This window comes from Penicillium manginii (genome assembly GCF_028828005.1).
Source record: "Penicillium manginii strain IBT 31320 chromosome Unknown utg000002l:1.0-5564898.0:1.0-5567710.0, whole genome shotgun sequence".
In the NCBI taxonomy this organism is placed as follows: Eukaryota; Fungi; Ascomycota; class Eurotiomycetes; order Eurotiales; family Aspergillaceae; genus Penicillium; species Penicillium manginii.
The window spans coordinates 4,379,525-4,407,268 of NW_026643103.1; the positions used below are offsets into that span (position 1 = coordinate 4,379,525).

At 50.6% G+C, this 27,744-nt stretch overlaps 10 protein-coding genes across 10 annotated transcripts; 6 read left to right on the top strand and 4 right to left on the bottom strand.

The window, feature by feature from the left end:
* Positions 1–854: 854 nt before the first annotated feature.
* N7533_002930 (S9 family peptidase) lies at positions 855–2,931 on the top strand (the record flags this gene model as incomplete). The annotated part of the gene is made up of 3 exons (XM_057099580.1): positions 855–956; positions 1,006–1,772; positions 1,824–2,931. The coding sequence occupies 3 exons, from the start codon at positions 855–857 to the stop codon at positions 2,929–2,931; spliced, it is 1,977 nt and encodes a 658-aa protein (XP_056964716.1).
* A 731-nt stretch (positions 2,932–3,662) lies between these two features.
* Positions 3,663–5,552, top strand: N7533_002931 (Amino acid/polyamine transporter I; the record flags this gene model as incomplete). The annotated part of the gene is made up of 4 exons (XM_057099581.1): positions 3,663–3,881; positions 3,960–5,136; positions 5,194–5,305; positions 5,372–5,552. 4 exons carry the CDS (start codon positions 3,663–3,665, stop codon positions 5,550–5,552), a joined length of 1,689 nt encoding a protein of 562 aa, XP_056964717.1.
* Positions 5,553–6,575: 1,023 nt separating this feature from the next.
* Positions 6,576–8,493, bottom strand: N7533_002932 (ribosomal RNA-processing protein RRP9; the record flags this gene model as incomplete). Its single annotated transcript, XM_057099582.1, has 2 exons — positions 6,576–8,072; positions 8,131–8,493. The coding sequence occupies 2 exons, from the start codon at positions 8,491–8,493 to the stop codon at positions 6,576–6,578; spliced, it is 1,860 nt and encodes a 619-aa protein (XP_056964718.1).
* A 341-nt stretch (positions 8,494–8,834) lies between these two features.
* pre1 (proteasome core particle subunit beta 4) lies at positions 8,835–9,631 on the top strand (the record flags this gene model as incomplete). The annotated part of the gene is made up of 4 exons (XM_057099583.1): positions 8,835–9,006; positions 9,067–9,316; positions 9,375–9,498; positions 9,554–9,631. Coding segments are annotated over 4 exons (624 nt in total), but the record flags the coding sequence as incomplete, so codon positions are not given.
* A 332-nt stretch (positions 9,632–9,963) lies between these two features.
* On the top strand, positions 9,964–11,846 carry N7533_002934 (ubiquitin carboxyl-terminal hydrolase family protein; the record flags this gene model as incomplete). Its single annotated transcript, XM_057099584.1, has 2 exons — positions 9,964–10,630; positions 10,681–11,846. The coding sequence occupies 2 exons, from the start codon at positions 9,964–9,966 to the stop codon at positions 11,844–11,846; spliced, it is 1,833 nt and encodes a 610-aa protein (XP_056964720.1).
* Positions 11,847–12,116: 270 nt separating this feature from the next.
* On the bottom strand, positions 12,117–15,005 carry N7533_002935 (uncharacterized protein; the record flags this gene model as incomplete). The annotated part of the gene is made up of 5 exons (XM_057099585.1): positions 12,117–13,409; positions 13,450–14,032; positions 14,088–14,332; positions 14,397–14,753; positions 14,970–15,005. 5 exons carry the CDS (start codon positions 15,003–15,005, stop codon positions 12,117–12,119), a joined length of 2,514 nt encoding a protein of 837 aa, XP_056964721.1.
* A 298-nt stretch (positions 15,006–15,303) lies between these two features.
* N7533_002936 (U3 snoRNA-associated protein UTP13) lies at positions 15,304–18,308 on the top strand (the record flags this gene model as incomplete). The annotated part of the gene is made up of 3 exons (XM_057099586.1): positions 15,304–15,477; positions 15,537–15,564; positions 15,619–18,308. The coding sequence occupies 3 exons, from the start codon at positions 15,304–15,306 to the stop codon at positions 18,306–18,308; spliced, it is 2,892 nt and encodes a 963-aa protein (XP_056964722.1).
* Positions 18,309–18,585: 277 nt separating this feature from the next.
* spp2 (spliceosome ATPase-activating subunit SPP2) lies at positions 18,586–20,145 on the bottom strand (the record flags this gene model as incomplete). Its single annotated transcript, XM_057099587.1, has 1 exon — positions 18,586–20,145. One exon carries the CDS (start codon positions 20,143–20,145, stop codon positions 18,586–18,588), a length of 1,560 nt encoding a protein of 519 aa, XP_056964723.1.
* A 669-nt stretch (positions 20,146–20,814) lies between these two features.
* Positions 20,815–25,320, bottom strand: eaf1 (MYB and HSA domain protein; the record flags this gene model as incomplete). Its single annotated transcript, XM_057099588.1, has 3 exons — positions 20,815–24,970; positions 25,065–25,196; positions 25,277–25,320. The coding sequence occupies 3 exons, from the start codon at positions 25,318–25,320 to the stop codon at positions 20,815–20,817; spliced, it is 4,332 nt and encodes a 1,443-aa protein (XP_056964724.1).
* An 852-nt stretch (positions 25,321–26,172) lies between these two features.
* On the top strand, positions 26,173–27,735 carry N7533_002939 (putative 60S ribosome biogenesis protein Mak11; the record flags this gene model as incomplete). The annotated part of the gene is made up of 2 exons (XM_057099589.1): positions 26,173–27,090; positions 27,151–27,735. The coding sequence occupies 2 exons, from the start codon at positions 26,173–26,175 to the stop codon at positions 27,733–27,735; spliced, it is 1,503 nt and encodes a 500-aa protein (XP_056964725.1).
* Between the last annotated feature and the right edge of the window lie 9 nt (positions 27,736–27,744).

A 27,744-nucleotide genomic window follows, 5' to 3' on the forward strand; every position in this document is an offset into this window, starting at 1 on the left:
TGACTTGAATGGCTGCCGTTCTCCATATTGAAAAATCCTTGGATTATGGTTTTATCCATGGCTACTTCCCCTCCTGCTTTGTCTCCTGCATTTCCCCTGCCATGGCGCCTACTGGCATCTCTTTTCTTTATTATACGCCATAGAGGTGGAGATGGGTTGTGAGAATACTTTTAATTCAATCACTTCGATGGTAGCTTTTTACCAGAAACATAAAATGACAGAGACATACATTACGTGAAGCTATCATATCGTGTGATACCATATGCAAAGTAGTCGGTCTAGAAATACATCTTACTGTAAACGAATCACGTGATATTGTTGTGAAGCCGTCCGTATTGTAGCTCAAAAGAGAAAATTTGGAGCATTGTAGGTTGGATTCTTTTGTAAATACCTAGGTAACTGGATAATTTTCATTGTGATGATTATTTATTTGCAAGCCACAATCTGATTAATCGACTACCATAAGCGGTGATTGAAACACGCTTGTTTCCGAGCGAACCGACAAAGTACCGTATGAGTACCGCCTTAGGCAGATCGGCCACTTAGCAGGTCCCTGCGTCGCCCTGCCACCATAAGTTTCATCATACTACCATCTCGCAAGCCAAATCGCTTGCAGGATGCTGAGACGTCCCCGAGTATCCACATCATTGAACGCCTTTGCCAGCAGAAAGCTCCACTTATCTATCTCATCTCAATTCTCTTTGGGACAAGTGAGTCATTTTCACCTGCCAAGCAGACTGCGGGACCGAGGACTTCTTCATGATAAATCATTGATTCGCAAACCTTCTTTCTACTTCAATTCTCGACTATCTTGTTTCACCAGATCATTGCACCGTTTATACTGTAGTGGAACGATGTCTTCTTCCCAAACTTTGCCCTATGGCCAATGGAAGAGCCCTCTCACAGCGGAACGCTTGGCTACTTGTAGCATCTCTCTCCATGAAGTGGCTGTGAATGTTCGTCATAAAAGCTTCGCAATTTATTCCCGTGACTAACAATGAACAGGAAAATTCAGGTGCCATTTACTCGGTGGAATGTCATCCAACCGAAGATGGCCGCTTCGCAATCGTAGAGCATATCAATGGTCAATCAAAGGATGTTCTACCCAAGGAGTTCAGCGCCCATGCTACCGTACAAGAATGTGGCGGCGGCTCTATTTCAATGAGACCAGACGGGCAAATTTTGTTCGCGGATGAGAGCTCTTGTAGCATCTACATGCTAGACCCGGCCACAAGTCAAGTCAAGCTTATTCACCCGGCAGTCCAGGGCATTCGGTATGCTGAATTCAGCACTCATCCGCAGCATTCTCAATGGATCATTGCAATTAAGGAGGACCATCGAGAGGCCACCCCCGAGACCCAAGCAACTCATGTGCATAACACACTGGTGGCGATTAATCTCGATTCTGGGGAAGAGACTACAATCGCACAAGGCGACGACTTCTATTCCCATCCCAAATTTGATGCATCTGGAAAGTACGTTTCTTGGATTCAGTGGACTCATCCTGATATGCCATGGACCGGAACTGTCCTTCATATGGCGGAATGGGCAGATGGATCATTGACAAATGTCACACGTATTGCTGGAAAGGCGCAGCAAGAAAGTATCGCCCAGCCTAAATGGGGTGTGGATGGATTGCTATACTTCGTCAGTGATCGGACGGGCTTTTGGCAGTTATACTCGTTCAACCCAAAGGACCAGAATCTGCGATATCTATCACTGAATGGCTTCGAAAAGTCTGAGTTCGCTATCGCCGAATGGGAACTTGGAAGGTATGTTGGATCATTAATTTCTCTTCAAAATTATCTTTGACATCTATCTAGTTCTACATATCTCATACTTGATGAGAAGACGATTGCTGCTACAGCTGTGACGAATGGCTCCAGTAGAATGATTCTCGTCGACACTAATACTCTGGCTGTCCAAGATCTTAACCTTCCCTACCTGGATATCGGACACAGGGCAAATGCTATCTACCGTGTCTCACCAACAAGCTTTGCGGTTGTTGCATCCTCAGCAAAATCACCCCAGGAATTGGGTCTTGTATCGATCAGACACTCTCTTGACGTGGAAAAGTCGGTCCTCACATCAACCGCATCCTTTGAATTAGCACCTGAATACGTTTCTCAAGCGACGGAGTATATTGCTCCTCAAAAATACGGGCCCATCTCCGACGGCGAAGTTCATATGTTCTTCTTTCCCCCTTGCAACCCAGAATTCCAGGCAGATGGAAGCGAACTTCCCCCAGTTCTGACGTATGTCCACGGAGGACCGAATGGATGCTCTTTCCCTGCCCTCAACTTAGAAACCCAATACTGGACTACTCGCGGTTTTGCCGTTTGCGCAGTTAACTACACTGGATCGACTGGGTTTGGACGCGAGTACCGCGAGAAACTGTCAGGCCACTGGGGCATCGTTGACGTGGCCGACGCTGTCAGTGCCGTTGAATACCTTGCCGAGAAGAAATTGATTGATAAAGCCCGAGTCGGTATCTATGGCCAAAGTGCGGGCGGATACTTGACTCTGCGGGCTCTACACATGTACCCTGAGGTCTGGGCGGCGGGAATCAGCTCCTACGGAATCAGCGATGTGCGGGCCCTTCAGGCAGATTCGTACAAATTCGAGAGTCAAGATGTCGATCGCATTCTGCTGGGCAAGACCGCACCAGAAGATCGAGCACGAGTGCTCAAGGAGCGCAGTCCATGCCATTATGCTCAGGATATGAAGGCACCATTATTACTACTACAGGGAACGACTGATATGGTGGTGCCATTGGCACAGGCGCGCATGATGGCTTCTGCTATGCAGGAGCAAGGACGGATCGCCGAAGTTGTGGAATTCGAGGGTGAGGGTCATGGGTGGGTTGGACAGAAAGCCATTTACGAATCCTTCACTCGAAAGGAAGAGTGGTGGAAACGCCATCTTACTTAGCTTCGCAAACCAAGGAAAAACCTCGCAATTTATTAATTCGTGATCTGGGCATAGGATTTGCTCGATCTTTCGCAAAACTGGCTGGACTTGCCTAATTTGTCTACAATCCGATGTGCAGATTCTCCATCCAATAGGCCGGCATCTTTTTCGGATTCTTCCCCAATGAATTCTATTGCTGTTTAAAAGTGATTGGAATCGGGCTCTTGCATTGGTAAAAAGTAGCTATTACGCGGCCAAATCCTTGTTTATTGGTCTACTCAGTCAACCAAGAGAAGCCAAGTCCAATTAGGCTACTCCGCGTCTGTAGAAGCTCGGGGAGCCCCGAAACTTTGTGCTCAGGCGACGATGGAATGGCCCGCTCTTGTGAGACACTCCTTTTTCTACTTGCTTTTCTTTCCATTTTCCTTTTTTTTTCACACGCGTCCGGCAAGGATAAAAGTTGAAATTAATAAATTCCTTAATACACATATGCAAAGTCAACCCTTAGCTCCCTAATTTCTAATTCTAACCACCTTTGAAGAACGCGGCGTATTTTAGATTGCTCAAGCCTCCACTTTTGGCGGCACCACACGATAAGCCCAACTAGCCTTCCCTCATCCACCACTTAGATGGTGTGATTCGCTCGTCTCCTGCAGCTCTTGGCAGAATAAGATCTTTGGAAGAACCAGCTCCTTTGCTTTTTGTTTCCCTATCCTCTGGTCTGCGGCAGACAGGTAGAAGCGACAGCAAAAATGGCTGGGATATACGAGGACCAGGAGATTTCCAACAAATCGGCCACTCAATATGTCACTCACGATGTTGAAGACTATGTGGCGCCAGCCACGCATTTACCGTCTTTCAGGGCTGGAAGTGCCAACGATGGGCATATCGTTTCTCAACACGAGCAAGAGAACCTGGTTCGAGGGTTAGGGCAGCGGCATATTCAAATGATCGCGATTGCGGGTGCAATTGTAAGTAGCAGCACATTATCCTCTAAGAGAGGTGGATTTAGAACAGGTTACAAGGACGAATAATTAATATCCAAACAGGGAACCGGTCTTTTTCTTGGTCTTGGTGGCTCCATCGCCACGGGTGGCCCGTTGGGAGCACTTCTGGGCTATATTTTCGTCGGCTCAGTGGTCTGCGCCATTCAATTCGCCCTAGGTGAAGTTTCCGCCTTACTTCCGGTAACCGGTTCTTTTGTTCGGCATGCAGAGCTTCTGGTCGACCCGGCATTATCATTTGCTATTGGTTGGAACGTTGTTTATGGATGTTTCATCAGCGTGCCTAGTGAGATCAGTGCTAGCGTGGCCTTGATCCAATACTGGAATACCGATGTCAATGCCGCAGTCTGGGTGACTATTCTTATCATCGTGTCTGTCGTGGTTGCCATCTCATTCATTCGAGTCTATGGCGAAGTCGAGTTTATCTTTGCTATTTTGAAGATCCTTCTGGTCGTTTTCGTGGTCATTCTGGGTCTCGTCATCGATCTGGGCGGAGTACCAGGCAAACCGCGCCTAGGATTCCACTATTGGAAAGACCCGGGCCCTTTTGTTGAATACATCTCCACCGGATCCTGGGGCCGCTTTCTCGGCTTCTGGGCTGTCATGACCAATGCAGTGTACTCCTTCGCTGGCGTCGAGTCGTTGGCCATGGCTGCCGCGGAAACGAAGAACCCGCGTCACAATATCCCGAAAGCCTGCAAACGAGTCTTTGCTCGAATCATTATCTTTTACCTTGCAGCTGTCTTGGTCGTAGGTATGCTGGTATCTAGTGGAGACCACCGTCTCTCCGGTTATGGCTCGACTGCGGCGCAAAGTCCTTTTGTTATTGCCGCCGGTGATGCAGGCATCAAAGCTATTCCCTCAATTGTGAATGCTGTATGTCTTACATCTGCTTGGTCAGCCTCCAACCAGAGTATCCTTGCTGGCACCAGAACCCTTTATGGTCTTGCGATCAAGGGCCATGCCCCTCAGATCTTTCTTCGAACCACTAAGTGGGGTGTGCCGTATATGTGCGTCTTGTTGCAGGTTGCCTTTTCTTTCCTGGCATACATGTGTGTTTCCAACACCGCAATGACCGTTTTCTACTGGTTTGTTGATTTGACCGCGGCCGGAACTTTGGTATCTTGGATTGCCATTGCTCTGAATCACATCCGTCTACTCCAAGCCCTGAAGAAGCAGGGAATCTCGCCAGACCAGCTTCCGTGGCACAATCGCATCACTAGTACGTTAAGTTGACGATGTCTGCCTACTATTATACTTTTCACTGACATTTAGACAGGATATACCTCTTGGTTCGCCCTCGTTTCGTGCATCGTCATCCTGTTCACGGGTGGCTTTACAGTGTTTACAAAAGGAAACTGGGATCCAGCTTCGTTTGTATCAGCATACCTGTAAGCTACTTCTTCTCCCGTATTGCTATTTATGACCAAATTAACAGCAGCTAACTTCATCCTCAGCGATATCCCGCTCGTTCTATTGGCGTACGGAGGCTATAAGTTGACCCGCCGCACCAAGATAACCCCTCTAGAAGCCGTTCCCATCAGGCAGGCCCTGGAAGAGGCCGAAAATGATCCTGAAAATGTGCCAATCGTGAAGAGCAACAGCATTTGGTCGAAGTTGAACATCTTATGGGGATAGGACCATCTGAGAAGATCATGCTGCATCGAGATACCCTTATTTCAACCATAGAGTGTTGACGAGTCATGATTTCAGCGTATATTATTAACTAATTATGAATTGAAAGATATTTTACTGTGATGTGAGCTTTCCCATGCCTCAATTCTCGTCGCATGTATCACTAGTGCCAGTGCCAGTGCCAGTGCCAGTGGTTTTTTACTGCCGGCAGTTGCAATGAGCCTGAGGCAACGATCTGTATTTTTCGACTCTTTTCGTGCTACCCCGGAAATTTAAATGATGCTACTAGTACTAGAGACTGCCTTCTCTGCATTGTCATGCGTTTTCCTACTAGGCAAGGCCCACTCCCGCGGTCCGATCAACAAATCTTGCAGCACGGGCTTCGGGTATACAACCATGCAACTCAGAGCATGCTGACGGCAATCGGGCGCAAGGTTACAGTGGAGATATTGTTTATACTTGCATCACATTTCAGCAGATTCGGGTAGAAAGATTATTGCCCCATCCGAAATTGGATGGGGCATTTAGCAACGGTTCTGCTGCACGATTTCGAGAAAGAAAGAGATATTACTGATTTGATGCCAACAGAAACGATGCCTTTCGAGTGTAAGATTTTAGACAGCTTTCCAGGAGACTTCAAACGCAAGGCTTATTCGGCCAAGGGTATAGAAAATGAAGAAACCATATATATATGCGTTTTATTGTCATAGTCAATAGGCGCGGTACGTATTCTCACTGCAATACGTCAATTATGGGTCGTGGAAAATAGACAAGGCTGGCGTGGGGCATCGACCTTTACATAATCGACTGCCAGTGGCCGTGCTAGGATCAAGTTGATGATCACAAGTGTTTGGGTGAGTAGTGAGGACTACAGGGTAGTGCAAGACAAAATAAAACCAGACAATATCCGGTATGTATGTGAGGTGATAAAATACATGCACGGATCCGACTCCAGGACACCACAATGCTCCTAAATTCAACAATCTCTTTCCTGAGATTGAAAGACAACCAAAAACCTGGAAACTTTTATACATCGGCCTCAGCAGCACTGGGGGAGATGAATGGGACCTCCAAAACAACAGCGCCATTACGGCCTTCAGGGGAAGCCCCTTGAGAGTAGTTATTGCCGTAACACTTCCACCGGCCCAGGCGGTGCTCCTTACCAACAGCAGCAACGATGCACAGACCTCTAGGTTCAGTTTCGAGCTTTGATTCGGCCCTGGACTTGGTAGCCGTCAAGCCTTGTTGTTCAGACTCTGGGCGGCGCTCAAAGACAGCAATGTCGTTGATCACACCCTTAATCAGATGGCCTGGCTCCAGGTTCTGGTCTTGTGTTTGATCGTCTGTATCCATGTCATCGGGATTAGAGACGGTACCGAGCTCAAGTGACTTGCTGAGCTGCTTTGAAGGCGTGTCAGGCGCGGATGAGTTGGGGGTTCCGCGTCCAACAGGGCCCAATGGAATGATTGTCCTCTTGTCCTCTGAAATCTGCCAGGCGCGAATCCAACCATCCCATGAACCGCTCAGAACAATATCAGTTCCTGGAAGAGAGGTGAGGGCAGTGATCCAGCGGGGCATCGGGCGCATGTGTCGTGCGTTGTGCGCGGCGGTTTCCAAGTTGGCTTCGGGCGATAGCTCATCCAATGGAGGGATGCAATCTAGTCCATGTGCAAGGGGAATTGTGTAGAGCGGCTTCTTCTTGTGGACCGACCACAGTGAGATGCTGCCTGAGTTGGAGCCAGTGACAAAGTGAGTAGGCGGGAGAGGAGCAATGCAGTCAAGATGAGTTTCGTGGTAGGGAGCCTTTTTAGAAGCTCCGCCACGGAACACAAGCTGTGTTTCGTCGACGACCTTCCACAGGCGTGACGTGCGGTCCTGTCCGCCGACAGAGACACACTCATCAATGGTCATGGCTGCAATCTGTTCAATGCCTGACTGATGTCCGAACAAGGTTTCAACATAAGCATGACCAGCTCCGCTAATGGACCATGTCTTTATCGTTCGGTCGTATGAGCCGGAGAAAAGCTGCTCTCCAGAGCTCATAGTTGAGATGTGACGGGCAAATGACAGAGAGCTAACGGAATCACGATGTTGAGTAAATGTTCTGGCAGGCGTCAAAGTATCGGCGTTCCAGATAATGAGCTTGTTATCAGCTCCACCAGTTGCAACAAATCGTCCAGAGGGAGATACGGCAACAGAAAGGATGCTTGCTGTGTGGCCCTGTTCCTCGCCGGTTTCGCCAACTTTACGTAGGCCTCGAGCATAGCTCACACGCTTTGGCTTTTTGCGCTGAGGACGCGGAGGCCTTTTGGGGTTTTCATTGGATGCAGCAGCATTCGGGTCATTAGGAGTCGCCAATTCCCATTTCGTGAGAGTCTTATCTTTGCTGACGATGTAGACGAAGGGTGCGTGAACGGCAATAGAAGTACTGGTCTGGGTATCTGAGCGGAAGAAAGAATGCGCTGCATCGGGGAATGAAAGTTTGGAAGCGATTCGGCGAAATGTACGACCCTTGAATTCGTCCTGTAATCATTTTTAGTATTCGTGGACCAAATGATAAGTGAAAGTGATATCCACGTACCACATCCTGCTTCAATCGCTCAGCGATCAAATCCTTATCGATCTCTGCCGCATCGAATCCGACTTCATCGACCTCCTCCCTGATGTTATCCAGGTAGCGTTCTGCGAGTTTCAATCTTCGATCTCCTGCCGTTTCACCATCATCGGAGTCGGACTCGGAGTCCTCCCCGGATCCTCCAGACACAATGCCATTATCATCCTCATCCAAATCACTTCCTGAGATAGATTCTTCCCGCTCCTGAGCGCGCCGACTTCCTGCGTCGTTCTTTGCATCGACACCTCGTTTCTTAGTTGTCGGGGCCGTGTTGCGGTCGTCTCTCTTGCGCTTGCGTTGGGAAGCGGGCACGGTGAAAAACGAAGACATGGCGATCTTCAGAGGCTGAATTTCACTTCGGCAGTAGAAATTCGCGGGCTCAAAACCCCGGGCTGGAAATGAATTTGGAGCGGTCGAGTCTGTTGCGCGGGATCAACTTTTTTTTTCGGGGAAAAAAAGCGCTCTAAGCGGCGGCTTAGTCATCAGGGTAGCTGCTCTCTCTGAGAGCTCCAAGGCGTCAAGCTCGCCGCGCGGTCATCATCCAACCACTCTTCTCTTCATCGCTGCTTTTTGAACCTCATCTCTCTTCGTTTTCTTTGATTTTACCAAACCGCAGACATGTAAGTTCGCCGCTTGTGTTCCGCCCAAGATATCCACGCCATCTCTGACAGACCACGCTTGCTAGGGAGGTTCTCTTAGGTATCACTGGCAAGGACTTTGTCATTATTGCCGCATCAAAGGCCATTATGCGAGGTCCGACTATTATTAAGGCGGAGGATGACAAGACACGGCAACTCAACAAGCACACTCTCATGGCCTTCTCGGGAGAGGCTGGAGATACCGGTCAGTAGCTGATGATCCGCAACTCGACACCACCAATGCTAACGAATGGTCTCCTTCCAGTGCAATTCGCCGAATACGTCCAAGCAAATGTCTCTCTGTACACGATGCGCAATGACACCGAACTCAGCCCTGCCGCCGTTTCTAGCTTTGTCCGAGGAGAGTTGGCACGCAGCTTGCGGTCACGAAGCCCTTACACAGTCAACCTCCTACTTGGAGGAGTAGACCCGGTGACCCAGGAGCCAAGCTTGTACTGGATTGATTATTTGGCCTCGTTGGCTCCCGTACCATATGCCGCCCACGGCTATGCCCAGTATGTTTCAAAGGATAAAGGATGACCATCGGGCGACGATTTAGGTTAACCCAATTAGATACTACTGCCTTTCCCTACTCGACAAACATCACAACCCGAACATTTCTCTGGAGGAAGGAATGAAGCTCCTTGAAAGGTGCACAGATGAGCTCAAGCGCCGACTACCGATTGACTACAAGGGAGTATGTTTGACTCATCAATTCCCCAGTATAGGACTCTACTGACTCATATATCTAGGTGTTGGTGAAGGTTATCACCAAGGACGGAGTCAAGGTGATGGATTTCGATAATGATAGAGTTGTGCGCAGTGCTTAATGGTCGACATGCCGGGGTGTTTGTTGTATCATATCCTATGACGTTTTAACATTGATTACGGGATGAAACTCGAGATGAAGCGTAACATGAACCTAGATGATAAACCCCACGTAAACCTCTTTAATGCAGAGCACCCAGAAAGACATGCTACTTCTTGAACATCGAAATACCAGCTCTACGTATGGTAATATGAATTGTCGTCGCATCGGAGTTGTGACCGGCCACTGCGGTGTGGTGGTCAATGTTTGACTTGTTTGCATTCGTCTTGAGCTTGCGGAACTGAAGAACCTCAGCATTGAAATTCATCTTCCACACCACACCACCCCATCACAATGTCGAAGAGACCAGCAGAGCTTCCATTGGACCAGAACACGGTTGGCTCGCCCGCATCGAAAAAGGCGCGCGTGCAGGACGAAACCGAGGACGGGTCTCGCAACGGCGCGAGGCACGCGCAACGACTCAGTGGCCGAGAGCAAGAACAAGACGATCGCAATGGCTTTGACATCCTCGCAGCAGCCGATCGAGAAGGAGAGGAGCTGCAGGAAGGTGCACAGGATGACCTAGGGTCTTCGGACATCGACGAAAACGCTTCCGCCCTCAGCGCCCCGAAGCGACAGGCTCAGCCAGTAGAAGGTTATGGCGATCTCTACCTCGACACTGTGAACCGCGGAATCCTGGATTTCGACTTCGAGAAACTGTGCTCTATCAGTTTGTCAAACATCAATGTTTACGCATGCCTCGTGTGCGGTAAATACTTCCAAGGCCGAGGCCTCAAATCCCATGCCTATTTCCACGCTCTAGAGATCGGTCACCATGTCTTCATCAATATGGGCACTAAGAAGGTCTACGTCTTACCTGAAGGCTACGAGGTGCAAAGCAAGAGCTTGGATGATATCAAATATGTGGTGGATCCACACTACACTAAGGCCGATGTTATGAAGAAGCTCGACAACGAGGTTATCGATGCCTGGGATTTATCAGGATCTCGATACCGGCCAGGTAAGATATCATTCCTCTATGTTGATTTTTCATCGGCTGATACTTTATAGGATTTGTTGGAATGAACAACATTAAAGCCAACGACTACCTCAATGTCGTAGTTCAACTTCTGGCACACGTTCAACCAATCCGCAATTTCTTCTTATTGCACGACTTCCCTACTCCAGGAACACCAGAGATTGTGCTTCGCTTCAGTACGCTGGTGCGCAAGTTATGGAATCCAAAGGCATTCCGATCTCATGTTTCTCCGCATGAACTGTTGCAGGAAATTTCTATGAAGTCTGCCAAACGCTTCACTCTCAGCGAACAGTCAGATCCTGTTGATTTTTTGTCGTGGTTCCTCAACACCCTTCATCTCTCTTTGGGTGGCTCGAAGAAGCCCTCGCCGAATCCAACCAGTGTTATTCACGCTGCTTTCCAGGGCCGCGTCCGAATTGAAAGCCAGGATATTACCGCGCACTCCGATACCCAAAACGCGCGCCTCGTCTTCACTGAATCCGGCGATATCAACAGCAAGATCACTCCTTTCCTTGTTTTAACGCTTGATTTGCCACCCACACCTCTATTCCAATCGGTCAACAGGGAGTCCATTATCCCGCAGGTTCCTCTCACAACCCTTCTCAACAAATATAACGGACTCACGGCTTCCGAGAAACTTTCTCAGCGTGTCCGTCATCGCCTCCTCCACCCTCTTCCGCCATTCCTCCTCTTCCACATCAAGCGCTTTAGCAAAAACCGCTTTGTCTCCGAGCGTAATCCCACTATTGTCACATTCCCATCACCAAACTCTCTCGACATGTCGCCCTATGTCGAGCCGAACCCTGATTTTTGGCCCCCAGGAGAGCCAATCATGTATGATCTTGTCGCAAACATCATTCTTGATCCCAGTATTGCTGCCCCCGGAGCCACCGAGGATTCTGCACAGAAAGGCGTCAATGCGGCATCAGGCGAAGGTGGTTCGTCTTCAGGTGCAGGAGCGGGCAGTGAAAAGGTCTCTTGGCTGGTTCAGCTCCATGATAAGGCCATGGGTGCTGAAAATAATCGCCAGCAAGGCGTCACTGAGGGGAAGCAGCAGCATCGTGGCGCTGAGTGGCTTGAAGTTCAAGATCTGTTCACTAAGCGTGCTGAGAGCGAGACTCTGTTCACTCGTGAAGGTTACTTGATGGTTTGGGAGCGGAGGAAGACTCCTGGCAAGAAAGGAAAAGGGCGTGCTTAAATAATATTTTGGATTGGTGGATACGCATTATTGGAAGAATTTCAATTTCATAGTGTGACTCTCTAGCCTAGCCTAGTCTTGGTGGCGCGAGAAGCAAGACACCCACCCCCTCATGACTCTCTTTTAGCGAGTCTAGTGTATCAATAACAGTATGACGATTTACGTTACACTTTTCTTCGTCAATCACCTAGCCAATCGTAAAAGGCATGATATGTATTAAAATGCTATAAAAAATAATGCCCCGAATGCTATGCAAAGAAGTTGCTCTTTTCATAATGTGCCCCAACCGCAGAATTTCCTCCCAATTCTCATCGTCGAGCCAACCAGGAATCCCCATACGCCTGCTCTCAAGGCAGCCTGTATGCCCCTCATGAGTATAAGTCTACCAGTATAAGCACCAATGTCCACCCAAGAGATCCCGCCGAACCAGAGGTTCAGGGGATGGAGGTCGGACAATTGAGCTCCTGAAGAGGCGTGTGTGGCGAGATAGGAGTGCGCCAGCGAACGGTGACACAACGATTCGAGTGGGGCAAGAACGAGATTGCTCAGAATCGCAGCGAGGTGTGATGCAAGTGAATCCACAGGGTGAGCAGAGAGTAGAGTCACTCGGTGCGCATTGGACGATGGATACGCAGAGGGTGCTGGGGGTTGAGAGTCAGGTGCGTCGAGCTGGTCTATCACCTCGGGCGAGAGATCTTGTGTGGTCGCTATAGCTGCTGAAGATGGTAAGGGACGAGCACTAACGTCACTTGGCTCTTCCACACCATCTGGAAGGATGTTTTGGACAGCAGGTTGCGAGATTTCAACCGCGGTATGGCCATCTAGGTCTAGATTTATCACTTCACCTTCCTCCGTGGCGTTTTGGACCTCATCCTCAATCAAGGGCGCATCATGTCCAGTTGCAGGGTTTGGTTCCACGGCGATGTTTGAAATGTCATCCTGGATACCCGAAATTGGAGATTGTGCCGCTTGTTGCTGGGCCTGGCTGAGAATTAGTGCCTCTAGAAAGTCGGCAATTGACCGACGATCAACAGCAGATGAGCGGCGCAGGCCAGCATTGTTGGCCCCCAATCTCGGAATATGTGAGCTTGAGACAGAAGCAGGGTTACGCGCATTTCGAGTTCGGTTGCCGAGCAATTCTAGTTGCATTGTAATGATGTCTGAGCTCTGGTGAATCAATGAAGCCCTAACCCGGGGCGAGGTCGGGGGCGAGGTCTCCGGGGACGATGGGCGCGAGAATAGAGTATTTGAACGAGAGTTCTGCCGGCCTCTTGATGTCACTTCTGTTTGTTGTGAGTTGCTTGGCAGGCTTTGAGTGTTCGAGACGGTCGAGTGCGATGGTGCGCTGGTCCGTCCTATAGTTGCCATTTCAGAGAAGAAGTCATTGCTCATCTCCCCCGGTGATTGAGACATGCGATTTTCATTTGTCAAGACCTGAGGAATACCAAAACGCATCTCGCCATCATCTAGGCTTGCTCCCTCGGGAAGAGTCGCAAGTCCTGCTTGTCCAAGATCAATGGTGTTTCGGCGCGGCATAGGTCCCGGGGGTCTCAGTAAAGGGAGCTACGACCCCATCCTCTGTGCGGTCATTTCGAAGCTGTACCTCCTCGAGCTCGTGTCGAAGTGTTTCGATCGAATTTCTAAGAATTTCTATCCTCTCTTGGCTGGAAGCTTCCATAGCTTGCTGACTAGACACATTGCCAGAGAACAAGCCAAAGAACGAAAACAACCATTCTCGGAAGGCAACAAGCTCACATTGCATATCTTGGAATAACGTGAGTTTAGCACGGCGAGTCTCTTCGTCCGCACGCCGTCCTAGGGTTGGCACCACCCATTCGACCAGATTCTCTTCGAAGGCAACCCTGATTGACAACTCATCTGCGAGTATCGGCTTTGGTACCTGGCGGCGGATCAGACGGTATATACGTTCTTCTAGCGCCGGGCGCAAGTAAAATGCATAGATGAATGTTAGAACCCCCGGCGAGGCTAGCAAGCGCAATAGGAAGCCGGTTATAGCAGAGGCAGAGAAGTCCGTTGGGAGATCTGGAAGTTTGATGAGAGACTCCTCTCCAAAAGGGATGAGTACTCGAAAACCCGGGATGGCTTTCGGTGGGATAATGGAAAGTGTTTGGAGAGTTGAGTACATGTAAGCCTCAACGGATAAAACTAAAAGTGAACTTCTAGCACTGAAGGGAGATGTTAGAATTCGTCGGTTAGTTCTCGCAGGCAGGAGATACTTACGTGAAGTACGTGAGTATAGACACCGCACGAACAGCCAGCGAGAGGGTGCCATTGCCTGTGATGCCTACAACGTAGTCCCTAATCGCAGTCCATGTACGCTTCCAGGGATTGTCACGAGCAATGGCCAATCCACTCGAGACCGCCCACGCCGGAATCCCAGCAAAATAGAATCCTAAGATCCCCGTGGTGCCCCGTTCAGATCGTATGACATCAAGCAGCGCAGCATGTGTGTAATGTCTGAATGTCTTTGATATAGTAATGCGAATGTCAGTATATGTCTGGTCTTCGGAGAATAACGAACATCCCTACCTGTATCCTTCCTGTGAGAGACGATGTCCACCAGGATCCAAAGAAGACAAAAAGTTGATCAGCGGTGGTAATCACCAGGCCAAAGTCATTCTCGGCCGTTATCTGATTGATTCGCTGCTGTTCATTGGAAGAACTGGCCTTACGGTCTTCGCCACTGACAACGATTCCCATTGTAGAGAGAATATCATTTTTAGCTTTTCTAAGTGCGCGTCCGAGGCTCTTGGACTCTGGATTCACTGGATGTCCGCGAGAGTCATATTGTTGCATATAGCTGTCGGCATGAATATGTGAAACTCTCCGCACGGGACTGGAAGGGTCAACGGTAGCAGTCTCTGGTGGCTCATAAGGCGACCGACCCTGTTATATATTAACAAGCTGATCACAATAGAGTTATACTGAAATACTGAGATGGCAGCGGCTTGGTAGAAACTGGTTTAGACGGATGGATTGTGTTGGCTTGTGGGCATGAGAATACCCAGAGGAAGCAACATACATACATGTCACCATACTGGAGTAAAAACGAAAGAATGACAAAAGGATTCAATGAAGTAAAAGCATAAAGGTCGAGCTTACCAAAGCGAGCCGGTTCAAATATGCCTGTCGGCCCATAGCGATGAGCCCGACTGGGTGTTCATCTCCCAAGAGGAGAATGAGCTTGTCAGTTGTAAACCTTATATCCTTGCTTCTGGAAAATTGAAGAGAAAAGAACAAAGCTTGAATATAGAAAAGAGAAGATGAGTTGTTTCGAATGGGACTCACAGCTGGAAGGAAGGGAGACCACGTGCCGCGATGCTTATCTTATCGGGGAAGGTGCAAAATGTGCAAACACCAAAAAAAAGTCGCCCCAAGCTTTTCGCATTCTCCGACCTTCAAAGTGGGCGGAGTGCAAGGGCCGGTGATATACACCATGTCGAAAGCAATTGTGAAGACCACTTTCGAGGCTTCGAAGACCCTCCAACCCATCTATACCGGTGGAAGTACCGCGCTTGATGCCAGTGGCCGCATCTTGCTCAGCTGCGTCGGTGAAGATGCGAACATCGTTGACCTTGAAACCGGCGACCAGCTCGCCAGTTTGGAAGGAGTGAGTTAAATGTGTCCGATTCTACTCGTGGAACACTCTTACTAACCTTTTTACAACAGGATGGCGAGATTATCACCAGTCTAGCCAGTACGTTTACTTCGAGATGCTTCTAAAGTTTTGAGATGCTGATAATTCCTCTAGTCACGCCCTCTGCGTCGCATGCGATCGTCTGCTCGCGCTCAATGACTATGCGCATTTATTCACTTTCCCCCTTCGACTTTGATGAGAAAAAGACCCAGGTCATCGAGGCAAAACTTGCCCGCACCCTCAAACCCCACACTTCGCCTGTCGTAACAACCGCAATTGACCGCACCGGTACTTTGCTAGCAACCGGTGCTGCAGATGGATCCATAAAGGTCCATGATATCAAGGGTGGATATGTCACGCATACTTTCAACGACCGTGGCGTGATTTCGGCCCTCTGCTTCTTCGAGGTTGAGGTCTCCGATAGCAATGCCAAGTCCTCCAAGAAGTCCAAGAAGGCTGCATCTGGCGATGACGAAGATATGGAAGATATCGACTCAGCAGTTGGTTTCCGACTGGCTTCCGGTAGTGAGGAGGGCCGCGTCCGCGTCTTTGATCTTCACAAGAAGAAGGCCGTTGCCTCGCTCGACTCTCACGTTTCTCTGGTGAGAAGCTTGTCTTTTTCTGCGACCGAAAACGCCTTGCTCTCGGCTTCCCGTGACAAGACAGTTATCATCCACGATGCTCGCACTTACAAGCAACGCCGAATCATTCCCGTACTGGAATCTGTCGAGGCCGCCGCTTTCATCGCAGACAGTGGTGTGTGTGTGGTGGGTGGTGAGAATGGCAAGCTGAGGGCTTTCGATGTCAACCGCGGCAGTGAAATCACAGAAGAGCAAGAGGCGGGCGAGGATTTTGAGTCTGTTGTTGCTATTCAGTACTCTCCGGGCATGTCTTTTGCCATGACTGTGCATGCAGATCAGACGATTCGTCTCCATTCCCTTGAATCTTTGATAAGCTACAAACCAGGATCAACCCTGGAGCCATTGACCATAATTCGACGTATCTCTGGCAATGACGACGAAATCATTGATTGTGCTTTTGTTGGCCCCGATCGATCAATGCTTGCACTGGCTACTAACACCGAGAGTATCCGCATTGTCTCTGTGGCACCTTCTGCTGACCGACCTTCGGCCGACGGTGATGCTTTCTTCGGTGCTGATATCGCTTATCTGGAGGGACATGAGGATATCATCATTGCTATGGACGTGGATTGGTCCGGACACTGGCTTGTGACTGCCGGCAAAGATAACACTGCCCGACTTTTCCGTCTCGATCCTAAGAACTCGTCATATACCTGCTTCGCGATCCTCACTGGTCACGCTGAATCTCTGGGTGCCATTGCATTCCCACGTGCTCCACCGCCGGTTGAGAGCGCCGCATACAACGACCCGGTTAACCACCCGCCGGCCTTCCTCATCACTGGCTCACAAGATAAGACTATCAAGCGATGGGACCTCGGAAAACTGACTCCCCTCAAGGATGACACACCTCACAGTCCCAAGGCAATCTATACCAGAAAGGCCCACGAGAAAGACATTAACTGTATTGATGTCGACTCCACCTCTACTCTCTTCGCCTCGGCCTCCCAGGATCGTACCGTCAAGATTTTCGACGCAGATGAGGGATCAGCAATCGGTATCCTGCGTGGGCACAAGCGTGGTGTTTGGGGAGTGCGTTTCTGCCCAAAGAACACTCCGGTCATCAACACCGATGCAGGCACCAGCACAAATAAGGGTATCATCGCTACCGGTAGCGGTGACAAAACCGTTAAGATTTGGAACTTGGCGGATTACAGCTGCCTCCTGACCTTGGAGTCTCACTCAAACTCCGTATTGAAGGTCATTTGGCTCCCGCCCCCACAAGTCTCCAAGCCACAGGTTGAAGACGAGGATGAGGACGAAGAAGCTTCTGCTCACAAGGAAAATGTCCAAACACGGCCCCTGGTCGCATCGGCCGGTGCCGATGGGCTTGTGAAGATCTGGGACGTGTGGACTGAGGAGGTGCAATGCACCTTGGATAACCACACAGACCGAGTCTGGGCACTTGCCACTCCTTACCCCTCGGGCTCTCGCACCAACGCCAAACCCACTTCCTCCAAAATTAACTCGACCCCGTACGCCCTTGTTTCTGGCTCTGCAGATGCTACTGTCACCTGCTGGACCGACACCACCTCTGCCACCTACACCGCTGCCGTGAACGCCAACTCCGAGCGAATTGAGCAGGACCAACAACTGCAGAACTACATTCGCGCTGGAGCGTACCGCGAGGCCATTACCCTGGCTCTGCAACTCAATCACCCTGGCCGCCTGCTGTCTCTATTCACTTCTGCCATTGATGCGGCCGACAGTCCAACCCTTTCAGACGAGGAGAGGGAACGTGCTACTGGTAGTTTGACCGGTAACCCGTCCATCGACGAGGTATTGCAGACTTTGGATTCAACAAATCTGCGGACCCTGCTGCTCCGTCTTCGTGACTGGAACACTAATGCCCGTACATCCCGGGTTGCGCAGCGTATTCTCTTCGCTCTGTTCCGCTCATACCCTGCCTCCACGTTTGTGGAGCTCGCTACGCAATCCGTGCGCGGAAAGAATGGCGGCATTGCCGCGGGCATGAAGGATATCCTCCAGGCATTGGCGCTCTACACCGAGAGGCACTACAAGCGTATCGAGGAGCTGACTGACGACAGCTACCTTGTTGAGTGGGTTCTTGGCGAGATGGACGGCGGCGTTGGCCTTGGAGGTCTGATGAGTCTGGATGAGGGAGAAGCTGAGCATGAGAAGGACGTCATCATGTTGGAGGCTTAAAAAGCCTTGTATTTTGTGTATATTCATGGCGCCTTTGCTTTTGGGATTACCTTGGGAGTGGGATAGGATACTAAAAGCCATCTACTTTCTCATATAGATTCAAATTTCATGTCCATTATTCTCAAAATTAAATTTCCAACAGTGCCATATAACTAGCACATATAGCACACGGCCAGGGTATCTCTATCTAGGGCTGTGTTTAACATCTTCTCAGTTCGCTGCATATGCTATATAGCTAATTCGTAATATACAAGGGGTTGGTTCGCTTGGGATAAAATCAGTCGTCCCGGCGACGCCGATGAGAATCGCGGTCACGGTCACGATCGTGTCGGGATGAATGAGACGAGCGGCTGCTATATCCATCATTGCGGTGTCGGCGGGATCGGTCTCGATCAGAGTCTCGGTCTTTTCGGTCTCGATCATCATCGCGAGCCCGTCGACGATCCCGGTCAGAATCGCGAGAAGACCGATCATCTCTCCGGCGGTCATCATCGTCATACCTGGTGCGTCGAGAGGAAGAATGGCGGCCAGCAGAGCGGCTGCGATCACGACGCGAGGACGAGGACCCGGACATCCGATCGGAACGCTCGTCGTCATAGTCCCTTCTGCGATAGTCCCGATCTCTATCACGCCCACTCTTCTCTAAGTTCCGATCTCGTCGTTCTTTCCAATCATCTGCGTCGGGCATGGACTTGGCCTCCTTCTTCTTATTTGCGAGTTCCTCCTCCGTGATATACTCTCCAGTGTTCTTATTCCGCATGGTGACAGGCATATAAACACCCTCGGTTTGACCATCTGCATTCTCTTCGCCTTGTTTCCGTGATGCCTTGCGCATTGCCGATTTGCCCCATGCGCCAAATTCAACCTCTGCGCCCTTCCCAGAATCCTTCGCACCAATACCTAGAAACCCGGCGCGGCGCGGCGGGACACGAGGCTCGTTGGCTTTCTTTGCATTTTCAGAAGAGCCATAGTTGCCTTTTCCAATAGTCTGGCCATCTTTCCACCCCATACCTCGAAGAAGCGCCGCGCCGAATTCCTCGACGGGGATGGCATTGTATTGGTCAAGTGTGGCGGGCTCGGGCCGCGACTGCACGTCTGTCTTGAAAGAGCTCGACTCGTCATAGCGGCCGAGTGTGTCGTCCTCCTCGTAGTCACGCGCTTTCGAGGCTTCAATGACGAGATCTGACCTCCTCTCAACCTCACCTGTGCTCTCCTTGATCAAAGCCTGGAGCGCAAGCTGGTCATCCGTGAGGGGCTTGCTTTCCTCAGCGGGCTTCGCGTCCCGCATAGGCTGATCGGTATCTGGAGTGGGAACAATGTTCTCGTTTTCTATAGATTCTTTGGCAAAGCTTAAGCCAAACGCCATGCTCGGTCCTTCCGTCTCGACGGCACCTCCAGCAGAGGCTTGTCCATTTTTCTGCGCTTCTTGCATAGCTTGAACCTCGCGGGGAAGCAGATTCTTTTTTCCTTTCTTCGTATTGACACCAGGCCGATCACGCCAGTTATTCTGGCTTGTGACGGGAATGACGAGCGGCTTCTTCTCATCAATAACTGCTTGGCCGTCGATGGTGATAGCACCGCCGGTATGCGTGTCGAATCCAGACACTTCCTCGTGGACCGGGGGCTGTTCATCTTCATCGGAGGATTCATCATGGCCGAGGTTATGCGGGCGGCGTGGGAGAGATCGTGCCTTGTTTGCTGAGGACTCGGGACGACTGCGAGTCGATTGGAAGCCAAAAGTGGTTTTTGCAGATGGCTCCTTCGAGCTGGAGGAGAGGGAGAAGGGCTTTGAACTGCCGTGATTGCGGTCGCTAGGGGCCTGCGACGGGGGCGGCATCGTAGCAGACAGTGAATTTCAAATAGGTGTGGATATTGAAGGAAGCTGGAGATTAAAGATTCAAGATTGTTGAAGCTCCGCGGCGGGGCGGTGGCGAGGCTAGGCTTTCTGCCTACTCAGTCCAATTTGGGTAGGATAGTATGGTACCATGCTACCACATGCTCAGTCTCTACTATCTAGTACTACGTAGTAGAAATGGAAGTGGAAAGACTCGAAACTAATCATACAATTCATGTTCGTCAATTCCTGGGTTATAAAACCGACCCAGAGTTTTTCGCCATCCCATGGATAATACATGCCCAAATCCAGATATCCAGCGCTGGTAATATTGGAGCCAGCGCTCTATCTGGTCCATTAGATTAATGAACACGGTGAGGGTTCGGACGTGAGAGGCAAGAGGACAACGCATGCGGTGAAAAGGAAAGGAAAAAAAAATCGAAATGTGAGGGCATCGGAGGAAGAGAGGGTGTAAAATAGAAAGAAAAAAAAGATCAGAGGCGCCGCCATCCTTGTCCACCAGCGCACCTTAAAACAGAGGCAATAAATCAAGATAAGACGGGTACGTTCAAAAGGTATTTACAATTGAAAAGGAAGAAGGGGGTAGAAGGGGGTAGAGGTAGGTAGAGGTGGTGACAGGAGGATAAAGAGTGGGAAAATAAATATACCCTCTTAGCTGCTCGCTGTCTGGGCTGCTGGGGGGTGGGGGCTCTTGCTGGAGCCCTGCACCGCTCCGGCTTGTGCGCTGCCGCTGCGCTGGGTTTGGGGTGTTGCACTCCGGCTCGTCTGGGGAACAGCTCCGTTCATGGCCGGGGAGCTGGTGACATTGACTCGGTTTTGCTGGTTGGCCTGCGGGACTCTCATCATTGGAGAAAATCCTTGGTTTTGAGGGACCTGCATGGCAGGGTTGCCATTAGGCACGCCGGGCTGCTGAGGCGTTTGGAAGTTACCATCGTGCGGAACCGGATAATTGTTCTGGACATTGTTCATACCACCTGCCGCTGCGTTCATAGCCGCTTGCTGCGACATACGTTGCTGTTGATACTGGTTGAGTCGGTCGGTAGCCAGCTTGTTCACTTGCTCTGCCGGGAGATTGGGGTTGGCACGCTGGATTTGACTCTGGAAGGTACTGATGGTTGGAACGACGCCACTGGACAGTCCATTCGGTTGACCCATGCGCGGCGAAGGGGTGGACACACCCTGCGGTGTGCCGCCGTGGAAAGATGGGCTCTGCATTCCGCCCTGGGCTTGCATAGCGGCCATCATTGCAGGGTTGTTCGGGGTGCCGTTCACATTCGGCATAGTCAGATTAGGTGAGTGGGAGCCCTGCGGTGCGAACTGCTGATTATGGAATTGCTGTTGCGCTTGTTGAGGCTGGCCTGGCTGGTGGGGAACTGGTTGTTGCTGACGAGACTGCAGAAGGCGCTGTTGCTCCTGGAGCCGGTTCGCTTCGCGGATTACCCGGGCGTTATCAGGAGACGCCTGCATGGGTATTCCAGGTCTCGAGCCGACTGGCTGCTGCATCTGATTCTGTGGCATCATCTTCATCGCCATGGGGTTGGCTGGGATTTGACCATTCACTGGCGTTGCCCCATTCGGCATCCCCTGCATCGGCTGTGTGCGAGCTTGGTTAACCCCAACGCCAGGCGCCATCCCAGTGGACGCTCCGTTCGGAGCGCCATTGACCATCCCGGCATTTCCAGCATTAGGTGGCATGTTATTTGGCGATCGGCCTTGACCGTTCATCATCTGCTGCTGCGTTTGCTGCGTTTGCTGCTGGAGCTGTTGCTGCTGCTGTTGGTTCGGTACTTGTCCGCTGCGTTGAGCCACGAGGCTTGCTCGTTGCTGGGCGATCATCTGCTGTCGATAGTGCTCCTGTCGTTCCTGTAGCTTCATCTCACGGTCATACTTAAGACGACTAAATTCAGCTGGCGAGGAGATGGGAGGCTTTGGCTGGTTTGCTTCATTTGCTTTTCTGAGCGAGGCAAGATGAGAAGCATGTTGCTGCTTTTGCAACATTGTCTCGCGTTTCTTTGCCAATTTACGCATACCATCCAGCAACGCGAGATGTCGAGAAGATCTTCTCCGATCCACCCGTAGAGGCTGGGTTGTCCGACGGCGAATGGGCTGCTGCACCTGCCCATTATTAGCTTGTTGCTGCTGTTGCTGCTGCTGTTGCTGCTGAGCAGCCTGTTGCTGCGCAAGAACTGTTCGTTGGGCCGATTCTAGTCGCTGATGGTAGGCCCGGAAGTATTGAGTCTTCGACATGTCCGCTGGTAGACCTTCCAGTCCTACCCATCGTTCGAAGCACTCCCACGGTGTTCGTCTCTCGGCCCCAGACGTGAACAATGATGGAGGAGTCAAGCAACTTGAAATGAGCGACCAATTGTAAGAATACTCCTTGACCAGGCGGCGAAGTTCATCGTCTTCGGATACTGTCCATTGCGAAGAGTGTCGTGATTCGAAAAATCCAACCGATGGCATCGGATGTTCTGTGGGAGGACGGAACGAATGGCCAGGATGAATACGGTCACGGATATGTTTGTTCTCGGGGCGAAAGAGGGCAACATTGTCCTGTTCTGGTGGCAGCTCCACGAAACGAGTTTCCAGATTAGAGGCATACTGAGTATAATCGTAGCGGCTGCGTTTGCGGGGGCCTTGGTCATCATGGAACTTGATCTTGGTCGAAGCGAACTTCGATACGGGAAGAATCTCCGTTTTCCAAGTTGAATCGGGTGGCTGCTTGAAATCTGGCAACTGCATCTCTGGGCCAATCCTCAGTGGCTCATAAAGCGGAAGCTCGTCCAATAACTTCTCGGCGACAGGGTTCATTTCAAGGGAGAAATTGAATTCGTCAGATCCGAGGGAGAATATAGCTGCGGGGGCAACGGTGTCGTGGATGTCATGCCTTGGCTCATCATTGAAGCCATCGCTAACCGACTCTTCTTCGGCGGATGGAACTAGGTCTGGGGTAGGGTGTGATGCATCCAGGGCTTCATCGCCTGCATCTTCTGAAGGAGAAACCATGCCTGCTTTGGAAGCATCTTCCGGTGCTGATGAAGGTGAAGGTATCTTTGCGTTTACGCGGAGCAGAGCCCGGTGTTCATCATCGCTGTTCACATATTCCGCGCACCAGTCAGCGCAACCTTTCGCCGCTGCTAGTTTCCACTTGCGTTCCTCGCGGAAATCCGTACGCATCCATTTCATATGATCCAAAAGGACGTCCAGATGGGTGCCCTGTCGAGGAGGCTCCTGAGATCGCTTCATCTGCCGCAAAGGCCATCGATTGGCGTTTTGAAGTCCGTAGATACGGCGTAAAGTCCGACAGTCCATTTGCTCCTGGTACTCAAGAAGATGGTTTGAGGTGCTCAATGTCTTGTGAGCAGATGCTAGAAGAGTGTTAAGATTTGATCCTCGAGGAGGCGCATATGCCCTGTTCAAAAAGAGAGTAAAAAGATAGTCCTGCTCCTCGTTGAGTTTGGCGACCACATCTCCAGATTCCGAATGAGCGAGGTCCAGTGAATCGGTCTTGTCTTGTTGAGATGGAGTCTGTTTTGGGAAAACGACAGTGGATACTCTAGTTCTCTCCTTTTCCCTCTCTTTGCGGTCCTTGAACCGCATGCGCGCGACACTGTCGGGGGAGGCATGATCGCTTGTGGCATTGCTCTTGTCGTGTGTATAGCTTCTGGATGCCTCGCCAAGAATCTCGGAAACGGACTTATGGCGGATGGCTCCGGAGGAAACCCGTGTTGTCATACGCTCTGGTTGGACTTGATCGGGTTGCGTTGGTGGGATTGATACCGGTTTCTTGGTGGAGGATATTCCAACCGCATCTTCAGAAACCTGGGTTCCTTCAGGGAGACGCTCACTTGGTGAGAGGGCATCCCCAGAGACCGGAGGTTTCTCATCTGAAAGGGCTGGTTGAGGTTCAGGAACCTCAGTGCTTGTGTCTTCATCAATCTCCATCCTATCCTTCTCGTCTGTAGCTTCAACGTTTTCTTTAATAACCTCGTTTGACAACGGCCCATTGACATCATTGACAGCGTCTGCTGAGCTCTGCTGGATTGATTGGGCTTCCTCCATTCGTAGCTGCTCATCCGGTGTTGATGGAACCATGGCCGCGCGAGACATTTTGCGGTTGTGTTTCGGGCTCGGGCGACCAATCTTTCCGGCATCAGATATCTCCTCTCCCGGGCTTGTGACTGGCGAGCCAGCCGTAGGAACGGGAGTATTATTAGAATATGGGTCGATAGAGGACGCAGGAGAGAGGGGTTGTTCGGGAAGAGATGAGCCTAGGGGGAGAGATGGTCGTGAATCGGGCTTCTTTCGGGTATGGGTGTTGGGAGGAATTTCGAGAGACGGTGTCGCGCTTTTCGCTGCAGGTTTCGCTGCACCTGAAGAGACTTTGACCTCTGCTCCATCGTGATCCTGGGAACTTAGAGGAGTTTCAAGCGCGGATGCGCTCGTCTTAAGGTCGAAGCCGATGGTCGGGGACAGCGCTGCCGGGGCAGTTCCTTCGACCTGTTGAGAAATCTTTGGTGGAGCTGCCGGTCCGGTATTGTCGGTTGGTCGTGTAGCGTTCTCTAAAGTCGATGCGACAGCTGGTGTGGTTGCAGTGTCAGACTGGATCGCGTCCGCTGGTCCTTGTCGGCTAGATCCGGTCGGGATCGAGGGAACGTGGCCGTCGACTGTCGGTGGCGGCGTGATACCAGTGACCGATTGTGCTTTTGCTTCGGTGACTACTGCGGACGCGACAGCTTTTCTTTCTGGAGAACGCGCGCGCGCGTGGGTGGGCGATGGTAAAGTGGCTTCGTCGAAGTAACGACCTCTGTGCGATGTGTGAGCAATGGACAATTAAGCCATATGATAATTTCCCCTGGTATTGAGAGGGCAAGATGTAATAATCAAGACAAGGGGCTCACTTGGAAAGGTCGTTGGCGTCGAGAAACGCCCGTTCTTTTTGATTATATAGTGAGTCGGCGGTCGCGCCCTGGAAGCCCACGGTCGCATAATACAACTCGGTCAGTTTTCGCTTGCGCGACAACAAACAGTTTCTAGGGACAAATTAGCGACAAATACATCAAAACATGACCTGGAGAGATCGAGAGGGACTTTTTTTCGAATTAATACTTACGCGATCTCATCGTTCTTAGACCGGAGAAGCTCGTCGCGGAGCATGAGGTCTAACTTGGGAACACAGCATCCGATTAACGCGGGAAAAAAGGGAATGGATTGACCGAGGTCATTCAGATCGAAAAAATCGCTGAAAAGGATGGAATTGGATGTGGTTGTCGCGTGAAGCGATGGGAGGTAGGATAGGGAGGACTTTTCTGTACGGGTTGACACGGGAAAGAAACCGCATTCGAAGGGAGATTGCGTCCAGAAAGTGGTGGTCGTTGGTATTGGCTGTAACCGTATGGTAATTTTGGTTACTGCTTGCCCCTTGCCAGAGGGTAACTTTGAAGGTGTCTAGGGTATGGTTTCTTACATTCAAGACCTTTTCTATGGGTATTGGAGTATTTTCAGTATTGGATTAGAATACACTCTATTAAAGATATCTACTATTAAAGTCTTGGAAATATCTTGTTTGAATACATTCCCCTGTATCTGTTCAAAATGGTAGGATAAGTCGAGGACCATTTTATGCCAGTGTACAGGCAAGGATCAGGGATAAAAGTACATTTTTATGTCCATGGGTAGGCTTGTAGGGAAACCAAGCAGAGCCTCTGGGGTAAATTTGGAGGATACAAGGCTGCAGTAAATTGTGCGCATCGCCTGAAGGCCGCTTGTGTTGCCAGCAAACTGCCGAGTCAAACGCGGCGGTAATGTGTAATTTAGATATTCAAACATTCCTTGACGCTTGCGATTAAATTGTGGCCTGAGGAATGATATATTGCCGCCATATTATGAAGGCATTAATCCTTATCAGTCCGATAGGGCCTCAGACCGCAAAAAATTCCAGTTGACCTTCACTCCCATCACGGCTCATCTTTTTTACTCCCCCATCAACCATTTCACCTACACATAATCATGGTCAAGCGCAAGCGTACCGATGCCCCCAAGGCGGATAAACCCACCGAAAGTCCTGCCAAAAACGTCAAATCAGCCCCCACACCTTCTTCAGCTCCCGATGCAGCTCTTACAGTCCAAGTGGTTACTGGTTCCTACGAGCGAGTGCTGCATGGTTTCACCGCCGGTATCCCCGCATCCTCATTGAGCTCCAAGGAAAAAACAACAAAGGACGCAGTTCCCTCTGTTCAATGTGTCGACAGCTTCTTATTCGAGGCCCATGGCTCCGCAATCCGCTGCCTGGCTCTCTCCCCGCTCCCGAAACCCAACGAGCAAAATCAATCCGTGATCATGGCCAGCGGTGCTACCGACGAGCGCATCAACCTGTATTCTCTATCCGCTGCCCCTGCCGCTGTCAATGATGACTTCCCCACCGTGCCGACCCTGGCCGGAAACAAAATCCTCGAAAACCCCAAGAACCGCGAGTTAGGATCCTTGTTGCATCATTCCGCCAGCATCTCTAGCTTGAGCTTCCCGTCTCGCAGCAAGCTTCTTGCAGGTGCCGAAGACAACAATATCTCTGTATCCAAAACCAGGGATTGGACTGTGATCTCGACTATCAAGGCTCCGCGCCCCAAAGTTCAAGGCCGTCCGAGTGGTGACACAGCACCCCCGGGGGCCGAGCCGTCTGGAGTGAACCACTTTGCAGTCCACCCTTCCATGAAGGTTATGCTGAGTGTCAGCCGAGGAGAGAAATCTATGCGATTGTGGAACCTGGTCACCGGAAAAAAGGCCGGTGTCTTGAATTTCAGCAGAGATCTGCTAACAAGTGTGAGAGAAGGCAAATGGAGCAGTGGCGAGGGCCGCCGTATCGCCTGGAACCCTGCCGGTGAGGAGTTTGCGGTCGCCTTCGAATGGGGTGCCGTAGTTTTTGGAGTTGTAAGACGCCCATATGATTCCCTATTTTACATGTGTTTGGATACTAACTATCTGCAATAGGATTCGGAACCCAAGTGCAGAGTGCTTCCCGAACCACGAAGCAAGGTTCATGAGATGAAATATGTTCCCCGATCTGCGGAGAACGACAAGGCCGGTGATCTGCTCGCTGTATCAACCGAGGATGGCCGCGTCATCTTCTATTCGACTGCTGAGCTACAACAGGTGGAAGACGAGGAGGAGTCAAAGATCCCCTATGCTACCCCTGTGGCTCAGATTGGTGGTAAACAGGCTGGTTTCCCCGGTCGTGTTAAAGACTTTACGGTCTTGAGCCTGGAAGGCCAGGCTAAGGAGATTCGTGACGATTTCTTGGTTGTAACTGGAAACAGCGAGGGAGTCGTGCGGATTTGGAAGGTCAATGGAAAGAACCTTGCTATTACGAAGAAGAGCAAGGGCTCCAAGAAACCCAAGGACACTACTATTCCTCAGACTGGGAATCTCGTGAGCACCTATGAAACCGGCAACCGGATCACCTGTCTGGCTTCCTTTATCATGTTGCCAGCAGAGGATCCGTCAAACTTGTTCGACTCAGAAGAAGGGAGCGAGGAGGAGGAGGAAGACGACGAGTCGGATAGTGATGACGAGTAAATTGCGCAT